Source organism: Pocillopora verrucosa, chromosome 9 (genome assembly GCF_036669915.1).
Source record: "Pocillopora verrucosa isolate sample1 chromosome 9, ASM3666991v2, whole genome shotgun sequence".
Classification (NCBI taxonomy): domain Eukaryota; kingdom Metazoa; phylum Cnidaria; class Anthozoa; order Scleractinia; family Pocilloporidae; genus Pocillopora; species Pocillopora verrucosa.
The window spans coordinates 3,583,629-3,594,001 of record NC_089320.1 but is presented as its reverse complement, the minus strand read 5'-3'; the positions used below and the strand labels follow the sequence as shown (position 1 = coordinate 3,594,001).

At 38.9% G+C, this 10,373-nt stretch overlaps 2 protein-coding genes across 2 annotated transcripts in view; one reads left to right on the top strand and one right to left on the bottom strand.

The window, feature by feature from the left end:
- The first annotated feature begins 531 nt into the window (after window positions 1-531).
- LOC131795563 (neurofilament heavy polypeptide-like) lies at window positions 532-8,511 on the top strand. The gene is made up of 5 exons (XM_059113145.2): window positions 532-948; window positions 1,099-1,166; window positions 3,510-3,738; window positions 4,507-5,298; window positions 6,069-8,511. Exons 1-5 carry the CDS (start codon window positions 915-917, stop codon window positions 7,952-7,954), a joined length of 3,009 nt encoding a protein of 1,002 aa, XP_058969128.2. The 5' UTR covers window positions 532-914; the 3' UTR covers window positions 7,955-8,511.
- Window positions 8,512-8,624: 113 nt separating this feature from the next.
- Window positions 8,625-10,373, bottom strand: part of LOC131795564 (glutathione S-transferase kappa 1) — a 6,931-nt gene continuing 5,182 nt past the window's right edge. Inside the window, exons 7-9 of the mRNA XM_059113146.2 lie at window positions 9,859-9,975; window positions 9,338-9,431; window positions 8,625-9,238 (exon numbers count right to left, since the gene is read on the bottom strand). Of these exons, the coding sequence (XP_058969129.2) occupies window positions 9,192-9,238; window positions 9,338-9,431; window positions 9,859-9,975 (258 nt within the window). The 3' untranslated portion in view covers window positions 8,625-9,191. The remainder of the gene's footprint in view (window positions 9,239-9,337; window positions 9,432-9,858; window positions 9,976-10,373) is intronic.

Here is a 10,373-nt window from a genome sequence, read left to right as displayed (position 1 = left end):
AATGACAAATTATGATAAAAAAAATGTCAGTGTAAATGCGTCAGTTTATACACCTTTAAGGAATTGGAAGTGTATCGTTGTTTTACTCCGATACAGTACGTAGAATTAACACTAAAACCCCTGATGTACAATGGATGTAGCCCTTAAATTATCATTTTGCATTTGTTCGTTTAAAAACACTAATACAAAGTGGTTGAGAAAGGGAATCACTTGTTACTGCACTGAAAAAAAAAGAATTTAAAAAAAACTAGCAATGATGGCGGCCTTTTCGATGAGAGAAGATCACGAAACATTTTGTTTTCAATTCAAGTCACGTCTTTAAAATTCAATAGGTGAGACATTATTTTGACTGTTTACTTATGAATAAAACTGGATAACGAACCCATTTGTCTAAAGCGTGGAGACTCAACAATGACAGCGCTGAATGACAAGTGGCATTACACAAAAGCCCTGTGACAATATTATCGACAAGGTGAGGGATCGAAAGAAAGCATGAAATTACCGTCAGAGATTTTCAGATTACATTCACTTCGCAGTTCCACGTCGGTAGTCAAGCAATAAGAGAGAAGAGAGAGTGAACTAAACTGTTTTCTCAGCTGGGATTAACTGACACGAGAAAGTTTCGAAGTAGACAGCATCTCTCAGATGCACCCTCGTCAGTCAAAACAAAAGTCAGTAGCCAATGAAAAGCTGTCCCCTTCACGACGAACCAATGAACTGACAAAGATTTGGGGATTTTAATTTCGTTTTCAAGGAATCCAGATTACTTCATTTATTGTACGCTTGGTTGAGGTCTCAAGTCTGCGATAACACTGTCTGGCAAAAAAGGAAATTGAGAGAGACAGCATTTTCCGATGGCGTCCAACTGATTTGAAGAACGAAGCACTAGGCATTTAGCAGCTGCCCGCAGAATAATGTCTTGCTATAATCCCTTTCTCCTTCGAAATGGTAAAAGCTGAACTTAAACCTACTTTTTTCCTTCATTATTATTTTTTCCACACATAAAATTGAGTTCATAGAATTTAAGTAACCAAATAACGACTGAGTTTTAGTCTTTTCAACTAACCCGTCAATTCATTTTTTTCTTTATTTATTTAGCTGTAGTGGTCATGGTGTTTTTGGGTTGTTCGACGCTGGATTCAGAAATATTTCATTCCTGCCCTCAGGTATTCATAAAACTTTTCTCAGAACTGCACATAGATAGTTATCTTTCGATTGTGATTTTTAAGCAAAATTATTTTTTAATCCGTAAATCAGGCTGTGAAGCTGACGAATTAAGAAAGAAATTCAGCTCTCGAAAAAAAACAAACATTCAGGGAACAAGGGGGAATAAAACTATGGAAAATGTAATGTTTTGCTCTCATCTGGTCCAGAATTTTATTCGCACGCCATTTAAATGCAGAACGAACCCTAAAGGATTCAAAGACTTAAATTTGACATATATAATTTTGCGTCATGAACCATATCGGTTCACAAACAAACATGTTCATGGATTTATTCCAGCACCTTGGGGTACAATTTGCTTTGCCTTAGCAAATGTGATCTAACGCTTTGCCACGTTAAAGCCGAGTTCCCTTGAATTTGCGTATTTACTTCACGTAGCGAAAAATGCTCGGTGTGTTCAGTTTTCTGATGTGCTTTTTAATGTCCCGATCATTACTTTTGCGAACGTTAGCCGACTTAAAATTTTACAACTAATTAAAAGCGTCATTTCAAGCGCAAGGTCTTATTGCCCGCACAAACAACTTGTCAGAAAAGCTTTATTCGTGAACAGAAAATTACGTAAAAGCACATTATTTCTTGCTTGAAACAGACGGTTCACGGCGGCTGTGGAAGTAATTCTCCTTCTCTTTTGTTGTGTTGGTGAGACAGATGTAACCTAATTACGCGCGAACGAATTTGCCATTTAAGGGTCGAGTGCACTCAAATTTGAACGTGGAAAATGAATTTTAGTCCCTCTTTTCTCGGTTTGAAATAGTTAGATATTTACAGGGATACGTGGTGAGTCAAACGAACGGAAAATATGACGTGAAAAATTTGACTTTCATGAGTCGATTTGTATCGAATAATTGTGATGAGGTTTCACGTTTGGGTACACAGTACATTATCATGATTGTTTCGACTGAATTGTAATCAAAACGTTGTCAAGTAACTAGATATACTCAGAATGCATCTAAGATCTGCGGACTCGTAAAAATGGATTATCTAAGCTAAGCTTAAGCTGGGAAATTGAACGAGATTATAGGACATGTACAATCATAATTGGTGCACTCAAAAATTTGTCGCAATTCATAAGAAAAGAAAAGTTAACGCGAATGCCGAGTAAAATTAATTTCAGCGAACAAAATACACGTATTGATAAGGCAGCTGACATTATCACTTGAGAAAATCGTTCGGTGTTTTTATATTTCGGGTTTATATTACCGAGCAGCTATTTGCGGTTAGGTCGATCACTTTCTTCATTAAGGAGATTACCGGCGCGAAAAGGACTTAGAAGGTTAAAGTTATCCGATGCTCTTGTATCGTATCGTATTAGTATTAATACTAATGCAGACGATTTTTCTACTTGAATGAGTCGACCAAAAACCTTTTTGTTAACAAAAAAAATTGGCAAGGTTATTATAAATGTTATTATTCATAAAAGGTGTAATACGAATAATCCTTCTAAACTTGATTGAAAAAGTGCATTTGGCAGTTTCAAAGTTTGCTTGCGCTGCATCTGATTTAAAAATTATCTCTTAATTTAGAAATCGATAGAAAGCAAACATCCTTTGCGGTGTTTTGACTCGTAATATTTTTTTTTAGCACTCGAACTTACGCGCACCTAATAAAACGACGCCCATTTTTCTGTTGAAAAGCAGATATTTAATATTTTATCGTGGTGCGCTTTAGAATGGAAGTCGCAGCTGAATTAGCCTTGTCCTACAAGTCATATATAATTAATTGGAATAACAGTTATGTTAAGGGCATTATAACCCAAGGCTAAATTTTCATAACTTGTACATGCGTTTAATTTTATTTTGCTCGGGGAATCTTTTTGGAAACACGGAAAAACGGTGTTTCAGAGAAATTGAGAAAAACATATTCAGGGGAAATTTCAATTTCTCTGTGATAGCTCTTAAAAATAAATATTGTTGTTAAAAGAATAACAGAAGGAGAAGATGCATTAATGCTGGTTCGCTATAATAAAGTTGTATTGGTTCAAACCCCAGATCGAAGAAACGACTTAATTCGTTCCCCTAAGGAGCAGCTTCACTTCATTATTAATTCGTTCCCCCAAGGGGCAGCTTTTATTCCAGTACGTCTGTACTAAGCCATGTGGCACACTCAGCCGGAGCTTATCCTGGTTTCCCTAGCATGAAGGGACAAACAAACAAACAAAAACTATAGCTACTGAAAGGTTTGTTTTCACAGTCTCGAGGAAACTCGAGGAAAAGAACTGTGAAAAACTTGAAAAATGGTGACAATTAAGTTTTACGACATTTAACAGCTAATCAATATTTCCATAGGTTTCCTGTAACGGTTCGATCTCAGCCAACCCATGCCTTGTGGAGAATAACGCCTGCCAATGTCGAACCAACAGCAGTTCAGCCTGCAGTACTCTTGACCAGCAGACTTTTGTGAACCTGACAGGTGCATCTAATGAGAGTGCATCTCAGTGGACCTGCTGTTTATGTCCCCTAAATACAACCTACTGCTGTGACAAGTGTCACAACATTTCAATTTCAACCGTAACAGGTAAGGAAAAAGTATTGTTTTTTCTTTTTTTTTTTTGCTTTGTTTTACAAAGAGAAATTTCTTACAGAGTAGGCGTTGTTTTAAAAATGAAGAAACCTGTTTGGCTAAATTTGGCTGACTTAGATTACGATATTTGGCTTTTCTCCCGGCGTTCTTGAAGTATTTGTGAAAAAAAAAAACAGAACAAACATGAAAAAAATCCAAAGAGAATGTTTGAGCAGCAGTAAAATCTGAGTTCGGATAAAATACAAATGATTCCATTCAGTGGGGCCAACACCCAAAGGGACGGAACTTGTAGTTTCGTCACCAAATCTAAAGACTTTCAGTCTGACAATTCACAGAACATCACAAAAGTTGTAAACAACAGATCTTGTGAGTTAATTAGCGAGTTGCTGTCCCGCGGAAAGTGAGCCACGCTCCTCTACTGAAAGTCTTTTCTCGGAAAGATACAGACTGGATTCGGGAGAGCGGTAAAAACCAGCCACCAACCTTGAGTTTTTCCAAATTTAATGCAAAATAGTGACTGGAATCTTTTTTTTTTTTTTAAAGCTCAACAGAATCGATTCTTTGAGACTCTTTCCCTAAAAATACAAGAATGAAATTGTTTTTCGTTTTCTTTTTTCCGTTTTTTACACGATCAGCAAACTTCAAACAGCAGAAAATGAATACATTCCTTTTAGCACTCAAGATAGTGTCCATTTCGTTTACCGACCATTTTGCTTTGAGCCTGGAGCCAAAATTCATTCTCTTTTTTTTGTCGTTTTGCAGCCCCACCAGTTATAGCACAACCAACTTGGAACTTCACGTTGCTGCTGGTATTTGTGCTAGACTGTGATCAGATTAAAATTTTTCAAGAAAACTTGACAGACTCATTGGAAAAAGGAATTACAAGCCTCACAAGCATTCCACCGAGTCAGATCACAGTGACCAACGTAAGCTGTGCCACTGGTCAGCGGCCATACTGCGGGGTGGACGTGGCAAGCATCAGGGCACATCATCGCGCGAAGCGCCTGGCAGTGGGAGGTCGGATGAAAGGAAGTAACAAGAAGAAAAATGAGAAGCAATTTAACTATCACAACACAGACCGCTACTATATGATCGAGGAGGACTGCGACAGTTTAGCTGCCAATATCACAATCTACGGAAGAAACGATACTGCGCTTAAACTAACCCTTGACTTACTAAGACAGTTACAAGTTAACAGTTCTCTCGTTTTTCCGTTATGGGATGGAACTACCATTTATTCATCCTTTATGTTGTCCGCCATGTATGGTGACTCATATGATCTGCACGAAGCGCCCACGCCTTCACCTCCACCCCTCCCTCCGACAGAGGGGATCCCGCCCATTGATATGGACTTGAAGCCGATGATCTATGCAGGCGCTTCCATCTTGGGACTCGTTACTTTGTGTGTTTTATGGCAGCTTATCAAACAATCCTGGCTTTTGTCTAAAAAGAAATTTACACCGATCAACAGCAACCGTTTGGATCACAAAACAGACCAGCAACTGAAGCAAATGAAAATTAAGGAAGCCATGGAAGAAAATGAACGTGTCTCAGGTATGTAAAAATAAAAAACTCTGTTCACACTGGCAAGTTTTCTTAACATAAGTCGTTCCTGGCATTGTGGACGTACGTGAAAATACAAATCTATACAGTCTAAAAGAGTTTGAATGTAAGTAAGACTGAGGTTCGGATTCAAGTCTTTTTGCGACGTACATACCTAGTGAACTTTCTGTAGTATTTATTGGACACGAAGCAGGCACAGTTATCGCACGACACTGCGCTCTTTCCTGGTTTAAAACTGAGACCGGTAACGTGTTGCTATCTTTTCACTAAGCCACACCTGCTAAAACCCGTCTTACGATGTTCACGGTTAATGCATTTTTCCCCGACAAGATTACGAGATTTGCGCACCAACCTGTTTCTTTATTGGATGATTCCGCTCGTGCGTAGGTTCAAGGTTTATCACAGAGCGTTGTGAAGCAAAACCAATGTAATCTCAGATGAAAGGGGGTACGTTTCTAAAGAAACTGTGGTACTGCGTGACGGGAGAGGATGGCAGGGTAATTTGGTCATTATCAACTGAGTTGATAGCGAAAATGGGCCACCCTAAAGAGTTTCAAAGCTGACATTTCGTGCGTTAGCTATTCGTTCGCCAACGTCAGCTTTGAAACTCTTAACGGTGGTCAATTGACGTTATTAGCTCAGTTGATAATATCAAATTACCCTAATAATCTAAGATTACTTTCGAAACACAATTAAAAACAGCTATATATTGCCATGCAATCTACGTCACCTAAAGCCTTTCGATATTTTCATTCATTCAGCCAATGGGAGCGCTTCATCTTCGCTGAACTTGCCTCGAAACAACGTCGAGGGTAAAAAGCAGTGGCCCCCTGGCTACCCCGTGAGGTCCCTTGTGCCGGCCTACGAACCTACTGAGCTACATAATCAGCGGACTCCTCCAAGACTCATTCTAGACGATGACGACTCTGATATTGAGGACAAGCGGATTACTGATAGCGGAAGCATGTCGAATTTAGACGATGACACCTTGAGCGACATTTTGAATAGCGATGATGAACGAGTAATTCGTCCTTCCCATTCTAGCCCGCCTTATTCGCCAGGTATTACAAACCCAGCTTTTATCGAGAACGAAGAAGCAACTGAAAATAGTTCTCCAGTTTTTCATAGGAAGCCGGGAGGAAATTCAAAATCACCTACACCTGCTGAAAGAAATGCAAAGCTATCCGTGAATGCAAGTAATATTAATGAACAAAGGAAGAGCTCCATTGCTTCCTCCGATTTAAGCTTGGACGCCAGTGAAGACACGGTTTTCCTGCCTGCCAAGGACAAAAAACAAGAGAAGCAGAAGAAGGTGAAAAACTTTTTGTCGCCTTCAAACGGTGTGAAAAATTCCAAGAGGTCTTCCATAATTCCCGTTGGCGAAGACGAAGGGATTCGAAAAGGTTCCGCGCGGGAAGTCAAGAGTTCAAACAAGTCTAAGATGGAGCAGAACTTGAACGAGAATGGTGGAAAACCTTCCCCAGCTTTTTCAAATAATGAAAGAAGACTTGTTACCCCGAAAGACACTTACTCTAAAGGGAAAAAGGCCACTATGGCGTCAACTTTAGGAGCTTCTAGACATTCGCCTCGTGCGGAAGAAATTGGAATCAGTGATGCGGAGAGTTCTGGGAAGGAAAAAATGAAGGGGAGTAGACTATCAGCTACTCCCACGGCGAAAAAGAAAAACTCTGTTTCCGTTGCCGCGATTACAGGGGTGAAAGAGGACTCTGAAGAAAGCGTGACAAATATCCGTGTAAAGCCAACTACGCCTTTGAACGAGCGGAGAAAATCTACAGCAGAGCCCGCTAGATTTGGGGAAAGCCGCCCGGAAGTGGCTAGAGCCACGATGGATGAACCAGTTACTGAACAAGTCACTGAGGATAAGAATACTGCAGCTACAGAAAAGAAGAAGAAAAAGAAGAAGAAGAAAGAGAAAGCTGAGAAGGAAACGAAGACAAAAGTGGTTGATTCGGATGATTCGTCCAAGGAACAAAAGGCAAATTCTATTCTGGACTTAAAGGATGGATTGACTGTAGCGATAGGTACATCTGAAGAACAGAGTGACAGGTGTGTTGCATCACAAAATAACGAGACCAAGACAAAGAAAAAGAAGAAAAGAAAAGAAAAGGAGAGAAAGAAAAGAAAATCTGAAAATCCCGAGCCTTCATCAGATGAAGAGTCACAGAGTAAATCACAAGATTTTAGTTCAGATATCACCGCTGTAACAACGACGTCGCAAAGAACGCCTGCAATACAAGACGAAACTAAAAGTAAGAAAAAGATGAAGAAAGAAGTGACTAAAGAACGAAGAAAAACTGAAATTCCTGAAGAGAGGCCCGCGACTGAGCGAAAAAATGGGAGTTTTGTTCGATCCACGAATAATTTTAAGGGGGACTCCCTCAATACTGTCGGCCCGGAAAGAAGACGCACTAAGTCCATATGTATCGAGGACATGGAAAGCAGATCCCCACCGATTGACGAGGAAACTCGAAGAAAAACCGACATTCCCGAGACATCTGAAGATTGGAAGAAGCAGAGCTCTTCATCTCAAATCAACACTCGTTCACAACCAAACAGTATATCACCTATCCCTACTGGGTACAAATCACCGCGACTGGTTATAAAACCCTCCTATCATCATTACTAACCTCTGCGTGCGCCGTCCTCTTCCTAAGCCCCTTGATTTATGGGACCTCTTCTCTGTGATCCTTAGAGATATGCCCCTTTCTGAGAAATCACACAAACTGTAAATAAGACTTCATTTGAATCACTACAGTCGTGCCCAGTTGAAATACGATCTCCGAGATACTTTGTACGTCGGGCATTTACCCGATCATGAAATTCGAAGCTGCGAGGAACTCGCCCGCTGAACTTTGAAATAGAAATATAATTATGGGAAATTGTAGCAAATGCTGTTGGAAAGTGCTCGATACACATGAGTGTAAAGCGAAATACAGTTCAAAATGACTAAAATAAAACACGCATGATTCCCTGTGTGGAATAATGCGTGTTTCATTTTAGTCATTTTTAACTGAAATAGAAATATATATAAAAAGGATTCAACACGAGAACCAATATGAGGAATTTGAAGAAATGTTTCCCGGCTGGCCTCCGATTTTATACGTCTACCTTGGTCCTGTTTCAAAGGGCGTTTGTCAAAAAAAAAAAGAAGAAGAACAATTCAAAAAAAAAAAAGAAGCTGCATAGATACGTACTGCGTGAAATACATAAGAAAACAAGAAAAAAAGTGTGTTCTTAATGTAAAATATATAACAGTCCACTACATTGTGATTAAACACATCTTTCTCACCGGTTTATTTTTTAATTCAAAGTGTTTTATTTGGAGCTTACGGCTTCTACAACAACCGTAATGCTTGTTTAACTTTTTTACTCCAATAAGTGACCAAACGAGAATTCCTCCTTACAATATTAATACAATAGCAAGTAGACAAGTGATGAGAATAAAGAAAAATAAGAACGAGGGTATTATCATTTGATCCAACACCAAATTCTTAAAACAAACTTTGAAAGAAATGTATTGCAAAAGTAAGGAGACTTTTCATCGAGATATTAGTAAGGAAAGGGTTTAAGTGAGAAATGGGTGACACACAAAATATCTCAAAGGTTTGTTCAATCATATTTGGCTGTTGGATCTATTGGCGGTTCAGAAGCTTCAGAAAGTCTACCATGTGCGAGAACATTTATTCCACAGTGTACATTGCATTATCATTATAGAGAGTTTAAGGTTGTTTTCATTTTCCTGGAAGCTTGAAAACGGTTTTACTTCATCGGGACTTCTTTGATCGTTTTGGTATTCAAGATCGAACAGTGAGTCCAGGTTGCAAAACATTCCCGTTTGGTTCAGTTACAGTTTGAGACTAATGTTAAAGTTTCGAGTTTTGAGACCTCAATGGACCTTCCCATTCCACTCCTAGAGGAAAAAATGACAAAAATGAAAAAGCTTTAAATATAAAAAAGACGGCCCAGCCAGTTAAAGATTCAGGTTACAATAGTTATACTGTGAACTTACCTAGCAAGTGGGCAATCAGGAGAAATCTGTCAGAGCCAAAAAACGTGTGAGGCTCATCATTGACATGGGCGACAATTAGCGGAGCTCCAAAGGCCTGAAATCAAAATCGACAGTCCCACAGATTTGTCTACATTTCAGTAGAATAGTTCCAAACAAATCTAAGATAACACAGCTAACCTATCCTGTATCAATCTCACACTCAAGCCTGTGCTAAGGACTCAGTCCACTAACAACTCTTCAATCAAATAACAGGGCTAGGTTTCTAAGAAAATTAAACCGTGGTACTGCGTCGGTGGATTGCAAAACAAGATAATTCGGTTTTGTTAACTAAGTTTATAATGTAAATTAGCCACTCTGAAGAGTTTCTGGGGCTATTCTCTTTGACCAAGGGTTAACGCTTCAAATGTCAATTTCAATAATCCTTCACGGCAGCCAATTTACATAACGATTCATTGGACAAAATCAATTGAAATTATCTTGTTTGTAACCACATAATCCCACCGATTTGTTAACGTACTAACCCCTAAATCAAGAGCCTTCTGTGTGGTCTCCTTCAAAGTATCCTTGATTTCCTGGTCTTTAGTCTTACTAATGAGAGCCTGAGTTTCATCTGCACTTAATCCAACTTTTGTGCACACCTATTAAAAACGCATCAAGAAGTAATTGCCTATTGACTTCTGTTTTCCGTCTAACAAACTGCTTCAGTCATCACATTGGAAACAAGTCTTCTTGCTAAGTTTCTAAAGGAAGAGTGGTGCTTTGTCTATGGCAGTTATAGCTTAACCCTTTAACTCTCATGGGTGACCAAGATGGAATTTCTCCTTTCAATATCAATACAATATCAACCAAATAAGTGATGAGAATAAAGAAAAATATCAATTTGGGGATAATTTGTTGATCCAATACTAAATTCTCAGAACAAACATTGCAAAAATTGTATGGTTGACAGTAAGGAGAATTACAAATTTGATCTGGGAGTCAAAGAGTTAACAAGATAATTTGGTTTTATCAACTGAGTTGATAATGTTAATTGGTC